At 43.6% G+C, this 14,818-nt stretch overlaps 1 protein-coding gene across 1 annotated transcript in view; it reads left to right on the plus strand.

The window, feature by feature from the left end:
* LVRN (laeverin) overlaps positions 1-14,818 on the plus strand; it is a 273,477-nt gene that overhangs the window by 135,012 nt on the left and 123,647 nt on the right. Inside the window, exons 7-9 of the mRNA XM_063964163.1 lie at positions 1,206-1,349; positions 2,739-2,804; positions 2,947-3,012. Of these exons, the coding sequence (XP_063820233.1) occupies positions 1,206-1,349; positions 2,739-2,804; positions 2,947-3,012 (276 nt within the window). The remainder of the gene's footprint in view (positions 1-1,205; positions 1,350-2,738; positions 2,805-2,946; positions 3,013-14,818) is intronic.

A 14,818-nucleotide genomic window follows, 5' to 3' on the forward strand; every position in this document is an offset into this window, starting at 1 on the left:
GACTGTTACCTTACAGGATTGCCAGAAAACTAGAACTAGCCTCATGGAATAGAGACCCACTCACTCTTCCCCAGGGACCCAGTTAATAATTTTTTACTTGAGCTGACTACAGTAGAAAGTTAGCTTCCACTTTCCATATAAGAATCCCTGGAATTGAATTCACATATAACAGAAATGTACTATATTATTATCCTTTAGTTATATGGCGCCACAAGGGATCCGCAGCGCCCATTACACAGTACATAATCAAATGAGCAACAAGAAAACAGCACTTACAGTTCAAGACAATATAGCACAGGTATAGAAAACCCGCGGTTAGGTGCCATCAAAGGGAGTATGGAGTATAAGATAGTGTAAGTAAGAAAAGGAAAGGCACATGAGGAAAGAAGTCCCTGCTCTTGCGAGCTTACAATCTAAAAGGTATAGATACCCTCATACAGATTCCCAGGACATCTCTCACAAGGTATACAGTAAATGTTACAGTGATTTCATAGCATAATTAACCACTTGCCTGGCGTGGTCATATAGTATGCAACCACACCAGCAAGTGCATTATCTGATCTGGTTGCAAACGATGCGACCAGTCAGATACACAGTGTGTGCGGCTGCAGGAAGAGAACTTTTCCACAGCTGACGCTCTCAAAGGCACCTTCTGGTGGCTGCACACATTAGCAGTTGCTGGGGAAATTGGCCCCAAGCCCCCCCAGTGTGTACCTGGTGTTTGCTGCTGGCAAAATTAAAGTGTCAATGTTCATGATGTTACCAATGTTCCAGTTGTGACTATCTGATGTTCCGATGTGTGGGGGAATTTTTTATTTTATTTTACAAATGTTTATTTATTTTTTTAAATAAAATCATTTTTGAGAAGTCTAAGCACATGTTCTTCACCCAATTCACTCATAAAAAAGATCTGACAATTTCTGAGCAGTTTTTGGAAAAAAAATGTCCGTTAAGTAGTTAAGGGGTGTTTGTTTAGGCTTGGAAAGAGAGAAAATATGGGAGATAAAGTACTAGCCAGTCTTCTTTTGCCTTTTTGCAGACTGTGTTTGAAAAATGACAATTACTGTAGGAGGTCATTGGTTGGTGCTTTATCTCTCACACTTTTATCTCTCGCCAAGCTTTGATAAATACCCCCCTAAATATGCATAGCACATTCAACCAATTGTAAACATAGTATTGTGATTATATTGACTTGATCTTGGCAGAATGAGCTCTTTATGCTGCACAACTTGATAAATATTTTTGAAAAAGATGCTTTGACATCTGCGAGGACTGTATCAGTTAAAGAAGAAGACATTAATAAAGTGGATCATATAAAGTTATTATTTGATGACTTCACATACAACAAGGTAAGTTACTTCTCTTTTTAGCTAAGAAAAACCAAAAGGTGGAACCTCCAATTTACACCATACTGTAGTCCTAGAATGTATTTTCAGTTGCTCCTAGTGGGACAACAAGAAGCTGTCCATTATACACCATCAGTAAAATGTTTATTTAAGTGAACAATGTTTGACTCTTTATTACATAAATACCACAGATTAGTAAATGTAAAGGTCTATTTGTAAATTTACAGGGGAATTTATTTCCCAGTGTTGTGCTTGCATGCATTTGTATTTTTGTGAAAGCTACATTGCTTTCAGTGGTACAACTATTAAATGGGTCCCATGTACAGAAATATATTTTGAACCCCCTTCTTCCCCGTATACAGAAGGAGCACTCCTAGTTATGGGGAAAAATCAACCTACAGTATGTAACGATTCCTCAATGAGTGGTAACAGAATCTGAAGTTGCTGCACCATATAAACAATCTATAATCAACACATTTTCAAATAGATACACTACATATAGGGGGTAATTCCAAGTTGCGGGCTCGCTGCGTTCACCACAGGTTCTATTCCCACTCTATAGGTGTCGTGGACACCCATGATTGGGAATAGATCCTCTTGGTTGGCATTCCATTGGCCGTCATTTTGAGCGCTCGGGATCCCGAGCGCCGGTCACATGAGCGCAAGCCAGGAGAGCAAAACAGCAGCACTGCCAGGGTAGTATGCATTAACATGTAGTGCTTAGGGCAATAGCAATTCTACATAAAGACCTGTGTATGGGTTTTCACATTTTATACTTGCAGAATATAGCCAAATATCACAAAAATATGACAGCGAGATATATTGATTACGAGTTCAGCTGGCAGTAGTTAACACCATAATACTGTGTCACAATGCCATAAGTGGCAATGCAAATCTAATTTCTAACAACAAATATATTTCTAACATTAAAGTCCAATGCATAGTGTTACCGGTACAGAGTAGTCACATCTGACAGTTCAGGGAAAAAGTGATATCATATGAATAAGCTTTAATATAATACAGCGTGTCAGAAATCTGCATAAATAGGGGTTTGTGAAAAAAAACCAAACAGAACAAAAAACACCTTTTGTATAGTACAAATTGTATCCACATACCTATTCATACTCTAGATAGTTATTTTGAATGGTTAGTTATGCATTGTTACTAGATGACAAGTTAGAAAAAATTACATATAAAAGTATCATAACTTAACAATAGGGAGAATTCTAAACAATGAGCCAATCAGAATGCTTTTATATTGGAAGAATTGCCAACTTTTAACACAGCGGTCTGCAAAAACTCAAATGCTGTTGTTAAATAAATGCCACTTTCTAATTTCAAGAAATATAACTAACGTGCACATAATTAAATGTGATTTACTTTTCACTACAGGCGGCTGCTTTAGTCCGAATGGTTTCTACTTTCCTGACAGACAACCTCTTCATCAAAGGGATCAGCGTGAGTTAAGAAAATCATTTTTGGAATTTATGAATCTTTGACAATATAAGACTAGACAGACACATCTGATTCATTGATACAACGTGGATCTGTCTGCGTACCTCCTCGAGAAGTAATGAACCTTCCATTTGTCTCATCACAGTCATACTTGAAGAGATTTTCATTTTCAAATGCTGACCAGGAGGATCTGTGGAATCATTTACAAATGGTACTTTCCCCATGTTTTTCTTACCTGTGTAGCATGCACAAAATGTTACTACAGCTCCTAACTTATACTAACCTCTTTCCAATCATCACCTAGCACTGCAAACTAATAATATCCTGCTTAAGATTCCAGTGTACATATCGTTCCACTCTTCCATACTGATAAAATGTTGGCTTAGAATAAAAATAGATAATTTAAACTGAAGCTGTATCAGAACTGTTGAAAACATATCACATAACAAGGATGGCAGGGCAATATGTCAGAAACCAAATACACACACGTGTCTTTTGGAGAGGAAGAGGAAGCAATAGGAAGGCAGACCAAAAATGTTAGTTAATAAACTTGAGTTCAAGGAGTAAGTCGAGGAGTGTAGAAGAGAGACTAAAAGTTACTGCGGAAGAATGTGGGGAGGGGCGTCAAGTGGATAAAGGACCTGATTCAGGGTCAGATGCAAAAGTGCCGAAATCGCTATTTGGCGATTTTAGCAATTCGATGCTCCATTGTAGGGGCATGTCTGGACAGTTGGGGGGTCGGGCTGCAGCGACTGCGTTGATGTCACAAGCAGCCGCTATGACCCAAAAGATGGTGGCCCTCCAACTGCAGCAGAGGGCTACCTTAATCATGTGAGCACATTGCTGTATAGCGATGTGCTTGCATGTTAGCGGGGAGGGGGCAGGACCTGGCATGCGGGGAGGCTTTACCCTGTGATGGGCAGCCCCCCGCATGGTAAAGAGTTGTAGCTTTGCGATTTTTTGCAAAATGACAACTGAATCTGAATAAGGCCCAAAGTGCAGGAAACTGGATCTGTCCCAACTGCCCTTAATGTGTTTTTCTCTCTCTTGAGAGTTCCAGCAGAAAGTGGAATTCCAAGTCCCAAAATTCTGTGTATATTTATTATATATTACATTTTTATCTTAAGGGGAATTGGGTTAACCCCTAGTTGGCAGCCTTCCAATTTCTGAAAACACTGTTTGGGCGTGCTGTATCTGCTCTTTTCTTTGTTCAAATGGAGAGATAGTGCAGGAGGGAAGGTCAAGCTACTTCACTGAGAAATTAGCAGAGAGATAGGTGGTGCTACATTGTATATCCTCCACCAGTGTGTCCAAATGTACAGTGATCATCTAATAAAATTGTAATCTAGGGGTGCGTCAGGCACAGGTACCCTGGGCAGCCATATGAGAGGGAAGCTGTAGCCAGTACTACTGATTCTATATCAGCCCACAGCACTCTGAAAGGAGAGCTATCCACACACTGAACAAAGATGAGCCTTATACAAATATTTGTTACATTTGAATATATAGCCAGGCCACCTGCTTTCATTGATCTGTGTGAAATCTTAGTGTGAAGAGGAGGTTTTTCTTCATAACACCATCTTTAGAAGGAAGGGTGATGTAGTTGGTGAGATTGTTATGGACAGCATATGAAAGAGATACAGTAGGTTTGTTAATATATTAATTTTAATAGAAGTAAAATGTCCAGTTCAAGAGATCTGCGGGGTTCATTCCGAGTTGTTCGCTCGGTAAATTTTTTCGCATCGCAGCGATTTTCCGCTTAGTGCGCATGCGCAATGTCCGCAGTGCGACTGCGCAAAGTAAATTTGCTATGCAGTTAGGTTTTTTACTCACGGTTTTTTCTTCGTTCTGGTGATCGTAATGTGATTGACAGGAAGTGGGTGTTTCTGGGCGGAAACTGGCCGTTTTATGGGTGTGTGCGAAAAAACGCTACCGTTTCTGGGAAAAACGCGGGAGTGGCTGGAGAAACGGAGGAGTGTCTGGGCGAACGCTGGGTGTGTTTATGACGTCAAACCAGGAACGACAAGCACTGAACTGATCGCAGATGCCGAGTAAGTCTCGAGCTACTCAGAAACTGCACAGAGATGTCTTATCGCAATATTGCGAATCTTTCGTTCGCAATTTTAAGAAGCTAAGATTCACTCCCAGTAGGCGGCGGCTTAGCGTGTGTAAAGCTGCTAAAAGCAGCTTGCGAGCGAACAACTCGGAATGAGGGCCTGCATTTTGTCCCAGGTCTCTTCTAATGCAGGTCAGCAAAAAGGGATGATTAACTTGGTAGAGACAATTCTACTTTTTAAATAGATACCCAGATACTTGATCTTGTTATTTAAATATAGAAAATTTGCTGGCAGATAAGAATTACTTGGCCCATCTAATCTGACAATTTGTTTACCTATTGTAACCTTAACCCTATTTGATAATAATAATAATAATATTAATTTTATTTATATAGCGCTCTTTCTCCAATAGGACTCAAGGCGCTTAACAGATACATAGCATAATATAGTGCAGAAAATAATAAAGTACATTTTCATAAAATACAGAAGTATGAAGATACTAAAAGGGACATTATGGAAATGCTTGAGTAAACAGAAAAGTCTTGAGTCTACTTTTGAAGGATTCTATAGTTGGGGCCTCTCGCACTGTGCGGGGAAGTGAGTTCCATAGAGTCGGAGCCGCATGACTAAAAGCTCGACCCCCAGATGAATTATGGTAGATTCTAGGTACTGCTAAAAGTCCTTCATCTACAGATCGCAGTAATCGAGTGGGGCAGTATGGGGTCAGAAGCTGTTTCAGGTACCTTGGGCCTTGGTCATGTAATGCTTTGAAACTCAGTAAGCCAATCTTGAAGATGATTCGCCATCGTACAGGCAGCCAGTGAAGGGAGTAGAGGATGGGTGTTATGTGGCTAGAACGGGGCTGGTTGGTTAATAGCCTGGCAGCTGTGTTTTGCACCAGCTGTAAGCGCTGCAATTCTTTTGCTGGTAGACCAAGGTAGAGGGCATTACAGTAGTCTAAACGAGATGATACAAATGCATGTATGACTTTTGGCATATCATCTGAGGGAATTAAGTGCTTGATTCTGGCTATGTTCCTCAGGTGAAAGAATGAGGATTTGATTGTGGCTGATATCTGATGTTTAAGTGTCAAGCCACCATCCAGGACAACGCCAAGATTCCACACACGATCACTGGTCTGTAATTCTGAATCCCCGAGTGTAAGTCCAGTTGGTTGGCTATGCTGCAGTCTTGTCCTTTGATGTTGCGGTCGTATCATAAGGACCTCTGTTTTATCCGGGTTCAGTCGCAGCCAACTGGCGCTCATCCACTCCTGTAGTTCAGCTAGACAGCCATTTAGGGTTGCTATTGGGTTATCAGTGCCCGGAGAAAAGGACAAGTACAGTTGTGTATCATCTGCATAGCAGTGGTAGACCAGGCCATGGCGCCTGATTATTTCGCCCAATGGGAGCATGTATACTGCAAAAAGCATGGGGGATAGTATAGAACCTTGTGGGACACCACATGGCAATGGCACTGGTGGTGAGGAGTATAATCCAGATGATACTCTGTGACCTGCCTGTGAGAAATGATTTGAACCAGCTTAGGACTGTGCCATCCAGACCACAGAAATGTATCAGTCGCTCAATCAGAAGCCCATGGTCCACGGTATCAAATGCTGCCGAGAGATCCAGAAGGATTAATATTGAACAGTCACCTCTGTCTTTTGCCACCAGAAGATCATTTAACACACACACCAGGGCTGTTTCAGTGCTATGTCTTCTCCTGAATCCTGATTGAAATGGATCATAAATATCATTGGTTGTCAGGCGGGTTTCCAGTTGATTTGCAACCACTTTCTCAATAACCTTTCCTAGGAAAGGAAGGTTTGATACCGGTCTGTAGTTGGTCATGCAGTCGGGATCTAAATTAGGTTTTTTAAGAAGCGGTCTAACAATTGCTTCCTTTAGGGGTTCAGGAAAAATGCCTGTCTGCAAAGAGCATTGAACAATTTTTGTAAAGACAGGACCAATTATATCCATACAACCTATTAGAAGCTTGGTTGAGGCTGGGTCCAGATCACAGGTGGTGGGACGCAAAATCCGAGCAATTTCAGCAGTGTCCTTTACATCCACTGGATCAAAGCTGGTCCATGAAGGCAGGTAGCAAATATATTGTCAGGCTTTGTAGTTCGGCACTCCTTTGATGGCACTGTGGAGATTCCAGCCCGGATGGTGGATATTTTATCTGCAAAGAAGTTTGCAAACTCGTTGCATCTTGCCTGGGAGAGGGTCTCATCAGTCTGCAGGCATGCTGGCTTGCAAAGCATCTCCACTGTGCGGAAAAGTTGAGCTGGCCTATTGTTTGCTGCTGTGATCTCATTTGACAGGAACTGTGCTTTCTTACGAGTGATTGTCGATTGATATTCTTCGTTATGCTTTATTAGTTTTATTTTGTCATCCACTAGGTTAGTCTTCCTCCATCGTCTTTCCAGTCTACGCCCCCTTTTCTTGAGCTCACTAACACTGTTGTCGAACCATGGAGCTTGACGTTGTGGTTTACGAGGTCTTAAACGCACAGGGGCAATATCAATTGCAGCCATAACAGCCCTATTATAATAACGGACTAGGGAACAGGGATCTTCACAGGCACCCAGTATAGCAGAGAGATCCAGGTTTGCTGCAAGAACCTGGGGGGTCATACCCCTCCTTGGACGATACCTGGTCAACTCCACGGGCAGAGATCTTATTTGAGGGGTTGCAACTGAGAACCAGAGGGAGTAGTGGTCTGACCAGATGACTGGGTTTATTTTTAGGTCAGTGACTTCTAATCCAATCTGAAAGACAAGGTCGAGAGTGTGACCACTTTTATGTGTGGCAGAGGGAATGACCTGTGTGAAGCCCAGACCATTCATTGTGCACAGGAGGTCTTGGCCAAGGCGTGAGAGCTCATCATCCACCCATGCATTGAAATCCCCGAGGATGAGCCATCTTTGATGTTCCAGAACCAGGCCAGCAACAGTGTCTGCAATTTCTTGTAGAAATATCTTTCCATCTCCAGGTGGCCGGTAAATGAGAAGTACTCTGAAACCTAATCCTGTCGAACTCCGGGCAGCAATGCACTCAAATGAGCGAGTAGTTTCAATAGGGTGAACCCTAAGTTTAAGTTTTTTTTTTAAGCGGATAGCCATCCCGCCACCCCTGCGGTCCAGTCTTGGGTTGTGGATGACAGAGTAGTTTGTTGGTACTGCAGCCTCCAATATAGGTGCTGCATTTTCATCTAGCCAGGTCTCTGTAATACAGACTAGATCTGCAGATTCAATAAGGTCAGCAATTGTTGCAGTCTTGTTTCTTATAGATCTGGCATTACAAAGGACTGACCTGATTGGGCATACCAGAGGGCCTTCAGTTTTCTTTATGTTAAGTGCAGGAGCTCTGGGTATGGGGGTCACAAAGTGAGAGTTGACAGTTCTGTCCTTCCAAACACAGGGCCGTTTTTTGGGTATCACTTCTATTTGATTGTTCTTTGAGTATGGGGGTGAGCAGGTGGGCAAAGGACTTAGATGGTTACCGGGGGAAATACATTTCCGGCCTGCTCGCTTACCACAAATGCGCATGTGTTTTCTTTTTAAAATGCCAAGGGATTGGAGAATAGAAGCCTGTGATGGTGTGATAGGAACTGCAGAACGTGGTGGGCGGAGTGAAAGAATGAAGCTGGAGCAATACGTATACATTTGGTCATCAATGACAGATTACTATAAATTTGAGCTGCATATGATGATGAGAGAGGGAGAGAAAGCAGTGGGGTTTTTTTTTTTTGTTCTTGTTTTTTTTTTTTTTTTTCCTTTTTGTGTTTTGTTTTCCCCCAATTCGGTATGTGATCCAAAATTATAATGGGATTATGAACAAAATTATTGCTATAACCTATTGTGTATATTTGGAGCAAGTAATAAATAAAATATCTGCTAATTTAGTAAATTATCCTAGGATAGGCAGCCTTTTGGAAAGGTGTTAGAAGCCAATTCCTACTGTGTAGGTGTGAAAAGTCTCAGTGTGAGAGGCCTTTGAAGTAGATTTTTTTGTGGGGGTAGTGAGCCTTCAGCAATTCAGAGCCTGAATATACTGATATTAGTAGATTAATGCACTAAGTCAGTTATTTGTTGCTCAGAGAACAGAGGTGGATGATGTCTAAGTGAGGGGCTGGATGTAGCCAAAGATAGGTTGTAATCCACAGTACCTTATCTGGGTAATGTCCAATGCAGAGTACAGCAGCTGCTAAACTGAAGGATTTCTCAGTGGAGATATGCAGATGATTCAGTCCAGGATTCAATCCAGTGTGTATCTCAGCGCAGGAATGCAATCCGTTGGTTTTGATTAAATGTCCGCGTAGAGTAGTACAAGTTCAAGGTAAGTCCTTGGATATTTATGATGATTCATAGGTCAGTTGTGGTGAATTTAAGCTGTTTTATGGAGATGATCAGGAGCATACAAAAGGAGAGGCAGCCATCTTGGGCGCCATTACTTTTTTCGTAAGGATATCTTTATTCCTATCCAAGCATGTTTAAATTGATCTACTGTCTTAGCCTCCACCATCTCTTATAGGAGGCTATTCCACCTATCTACCAGGATCGGATGGGATTGAAAACCAGCCCGAGAAATTTATGGAAGCAGCCGTAATGGGGATGAGGTCTGTTGTGGGGGTGGAGTCTGTTAAGGGGGAAGGATTCCTTCTCATAAAGTCTAATTCTGAGTTGGATGCAGTTGTGGTCTTCTTTGCATCATTTGCTGTTGTTGCTTCTGTGACTTTCTGCTAATGACGCAGTTCCCTAGTGCACATCCGTGCATCCAAATATACAAGGGCTGAAACACCCACTGTCAGTGTCTACAGATGCTGCAATCATGCTTTGTGCATCTTTAGACACCACCATCGGTCACACCATTTAAACTTTCACCAGCCCTATGCTAGGTGAAGCTCATTCATCTGAGTATGTATCCAATGTGAGCAATTCAACATCTCTATATGCAACCACTTTAAGCAATATGCCCATACTACGTTACATCTGCGCCTTATTAGCCAACCCCCTGTAACCACACAGGAATGCCCAACACATTTCTAATACACTTCCTGGTGTGTCTCAGTCAGTACTGCAACTCTGTACGAACATCATCGCGGTGCATGCAAACCCAGATAAAAAACATTGCACAAGAAAAAAACACACATTGGACCTCACAGAAAACAATGAAACAAATTGTCCCCCACAGGAAAATCATTTTTAAATGTACAATATACTGTAGCTTTTGGTATTAAAATTTGTTCAAATTTACAGTCCCAGTGACACCAAGGGGTTTTATAATTATTGGCTGTAACATCTATATATTCATTTATTTATTAACGTATATGTAGTGCTAGCATATTCAATTGCACTTTCTTTCAACGTTGCGCAGGGGCGGATTGGGTAATAAAAGTGGCCCTGGAAAAATACACATCCTGAACACCACCAAATCAATCCCAACCCTAAGAGATATATAGACGTGTAAACGTTCTGTCTTGGTCATATTGCTTTTCAAAACATTGGCGAAAGATACTGTTGGATTAGTTATTCAGAGGAGAATAGCATACTTTATGACTGCAACTAGCCACCCTTAAAATTTATGGGTTTGATATAATCCTAGAGGCAACTAGGAATAGGATAACGACAGAGAGAAAGCATTGCCACTTTTTTTTATCAGTAGTTTCTATTGAAGTTTTGTTCCATTAACCAAAGAAGGGGATACAGAAATGAGAAAGAAGGAGGGGAGTTCAGTAACATGTCATCAAAATCAGCTTCGCCAATTTTTTTATGAGAAAGGGAGGAGACATAGTCATTACCAGAGGTAGAAATTCTGCTTTATAAGCCTGAAATACCTGCAAACAACTTATCCTGGAAGCCTTGTATTGTGAGTACTGCTATTATGCGGGACTAGCTGTTGTGATCATGCAGTAAGCCTGTTTAGCATCTAAGTATTATATTAGATATGGCTTCTTGTATTTGTTAACATGATGTACCATAGTTTTCCAACAGGAACCCAGTGAATGAGTGAGGTTAAGGAGATTTATGGTAAGACTTACCATTGTTAAATCTCTTTCTGCGAGGTACTCTGGTTTCCACAGGGAATAACATTGGGGTGTGGAGTTGGATCTTGATCCGAGGCACCAACATGCTAAAGCTTTGACTGTTCCCAGGATGCACTGCACCACCTCCTCTATAGCCCCGCCTCCAGTCACTGGAGCTCAGTTTTGTTAACCAGTCCAATGCAGTAGCAGGTAAGAGAGACGGTAGATGTTAGTCACATAGACCCACATTCTCACGACAGGAGAAGGGACTAGCGGCTAATGCCATACAAACCCAAAGAAGCTAAGTGCGTCAGGGTGGGCGCCCTGTGGAAACCAGTGCACCTCGCAAAAAGAGATTTAACAATGGTAAGTCTTTACCATAAATCTCCTTTTCTGCAGCGGGGTACACTGGTATTCCACAGGGAATAACATCAGGCATGTCCTAAAGCAGTTCCTCATGGGAGAGGATGCACCATAGCGGGCACAAAGAACCCGGCATCCAAAGGAAGCATCCTGGGAGCGGAAGTATCAAAGGCATAGAACCTGATGAACGTGTTCACTGAGGATCACGTAGCCGCCTTGCACAATTGTTCAGCGGAAGCGCCACTGTGGGCCACCCAAGAAGGTCCAACAGACCGAGTAGAATGGGCCTTGATAGCAGCAGGAGCTGGGAGTCCAGCCTGCGCATAAGCTTGTGCAATCACCATTCTAATCCATCTGGCCAAGGTCTGCTTATTCGCAGGCCAGACACGTTTGTGAAAACCAAAAAGTACAAAAAGAGAATCTAATCTCCTGATAGAGGCAGTCCTTTCTACATATGTACGGAGAGCCCGTAACACATCCAAAGACCGCTGTTTGGAGAACAAACCAGGAGAGATAAAGGCCGTAACCACAATCTCTTGGTTAAGGTGGAAAGATGACACCACCTTATGTAGATAACCAAGGCGAGTTCTAAGAACTGCCCAGTCACGGTGAAAAATCAGAAAGGATAGACGAAAGGACAAAGCGCCTAAGTCAGACACCCTCCTAGCAGAGGCAATAGCCAACAGAAAAATGACCTTAAGCGTAAGGTCCACAGACTCAAGAGGTTCAAACGGAGACTCTTGAAGGGCATTAAGGACAACATAGAGATCCCATGGAGCCACAGGAGTCCCTGTGGGAGGCTGAATCCGTACTACGCCCTGAATTAATGTATGAACATCAGGAATAGATACAATTTGTTGCTGAAACCACACGGACAAGGCAGAAATGTGAACCTAGAGGGAGGCCAGGCGAAGTCCTAAATCCAGGCCTTGTTGAAAAAAAACAGAAGTTTGGAAGTACTAAACTTGTATGCATCGTAATTCTTAGCAGCACATCAGGTGAAGTAAAAATTCCAGACCCTATAATAAATCCGTGCAGAAGCCGGTTTGCGGGCCTTCAACATAGTTTGAATAGCCACCTCAGAAAATCATTTGGCCCTCAGCAGTGAAGCTTCAAGAGCCACGCCGTCAAAGTCAGTCTTGCCATGTCCTGGTAAACACAAGGGCCCTGAACGAGGAGGTCTGGGCGTTGAGGAAGTAGAAGAGGACACTTGATCGAGAGACCCTGCAGGTCTGAGAACCAATGCCGTCTGGGCCACGCTGGAGCGACTAGAAGCAATATTCCTCCTTCTTTTTTGAACTTCCTTAGTACCCTGGACAGGAGTGACACTGGAGGGAACACGTATGGCAGCCAAAAGTTCCATAGAATTGCCAGTGCGTCCACAAACGCTGCTTGAGGATCCCTTGTCCTTGCTTCGAAGACCGGAACCTTGTGATTGTGTTGATACGCCATCAGGTCTACATCTGGTAGACCCCACTTGTCCACAAGGAGTTGGAAGACCGTGTACGTCCTGACGACTGAGGAAGTCCGCTTCCCAGTTGAGGACCCCCGGAATGAACACTGACGATATTGCTGGCAGATGGCGTTCCGCCCATTGAAGAATTTTTGACACTTCCATCATTGCCATGCGGCTTCGAGTGCCGCCTTGATGATTTATGTATGCCACCGTGGTGGCGTTGTCTGATTGTACTTGAACAGGCCTGTTCTGTACGAAAGGCAGGGCCAGTATCAACGCATTGGACACTGCCCGCAATTCCAGAATGTTTATCGGGAGGAGAGATTCCTCCCTGGTCCACCGACCCTGGAGAGAGTGTTGCTCCAACACAGTGCCCTAACCCCGCAGACTGGCATCCATTTTCAGGAGGACACAGTTGGAGATCCAGAAGGGACGACCCCTGCTCAACTGTTGGTCCTGTTGCCACCAGCTCAGTGACAGACGAACCTCCGGAGTCAAGGAGATAATTTGAGACCTGATCTGGTGAGGCGGGCCGTCCCACTTGGAAAGGATTAACCTCTGCAGAGGGTGGGAATGAAATTGAGCGTACTCTACCATGTTGAAAGCCGACACCATGAGGCCTAGTACTTGCATCGCCGAGTGTATCGACACTCTTTGGCGAGAGAGGAAGCATCTGATTCTGTCCTGAAGTTTCAGGACCTTCTCTGGAGACAAGAACAAACATTAGTTGTGTGTGTCCAGTAATGCCCCCAGGTGCACCATGCTCTGAGCAGGGACCAGTGAGGATTTCTTTCAGTTGATGAGCCACCTGTGGGCTTGTAGGAATTGGACTGTCAGTTCAAGATGACGGAGGAGAATCTCTGGGGAGTTCGCCAGGATCAACAAGTCGTCCAGATATGGCAGGATCCTGATACCCTGACGGCGGAGAAGGGCCGTCATGACCACCATGACCTTGGTGAAGATCCGAGGAGCTGTGGTCAGTCCGAAAGGCAAGGCTTGGAACTGATAATGAAGGTTGCCAATAGCAAACCGTAGATATTGCTGATGCGACATGGCAATAGGTATGTGTAGGTAAGCATCCTGTATATCCAGGGATACCATATAGTCCTTGGGATCCAAATCCACTACAACAGAGTGCAGAGTTTCCATATGGAATTTGGACACCCTCACAAATTTGTTCAAAGATTTGAGGTTGGAAGGATCCATTCGGCTTTGGAACTAGAAACAGCGTTGAATAGTATCCCCTGCTTCTCTGAGACAGAGGCACCGGCACTATCACACCTGTATCCAGGAGGGATTGGACATCCAAATATAGAGTTTGTGCTTTTAACGGATCCAAATGGATAACCGTTGAGCAAAACTGGCGAGGGGGATGTCTCTTGAAAGAGATTGCGTACCCGTGAGAGACCACTTCCTGCACCCAGGCATCCGAAGTGGTCTTTAACCATACCTGGGTGAACTGCATAAGTCGACCTCCCACCCTGGGGTCCCCCAGGGGGAGGCCCATCCCGTCATGCAGCAGGCTTGTCCGGTTTGGAAGCAAGCTGACGGGCGGCCCAAGAATGTTTAGGTTTGGGCTTAGATGACTTGGAAGTGCGAGCCTGTCTCGGGTATGCCTGACCCTTTGCTTTCCCGTGATTCAAAAGGAACGAAAAGTAGTACTCTTAGCCTTCGGAACCGAAGGATTAGTACTTGGGAGAAACGCAGTCTTGGCCGATGCAAAGTCGGTCACAATCTTGTTCAGATCATATCCAAATAGTATATCTCCCTTAAAATGGAGTACCTCCAAGGACTTCTTAGAGTCCAGGTCCACCGACCAGGACCGCAACCACAGAATCCAGCGAGCCAGGATAGACGTAGTAGATGCCTTGGCCGCCATAACACCTGCATCAGAGGCCGCCTTCTGAATATAGTGGGAGGCTGTGGTATTATAGGACAGATATTGTCTGGCAGTGTCAGAAATATACAGAGGTAGCTCTTCCTCAGTTGCTTGAACCCATGCTTCAATGTCTTCTGCAGCCCAAGAGGCTGCCATAGTGGATCTATGTACAGCACCTGTAAGAGTGTAATTAGACTTCAAGCAACCCTCCACACGCTTATCCGTCAGT

Source organism: Pseudophryne corroboree, chromosome 1 (genome assembly GCF_028390025.1).
Source record: "Pseudophryne corroboree isolate aPseCor3 chromosome 1, aPseCor3.hap2, whole genome shotgun sequence".
In the NCBI taxonomy this organism is placed as follows: Eukaryota; Metazoa; Chordata; class Amphibia; order Anura; family Myobatrachidae; genus Pseudophryne; species Pseudophryne corroboree.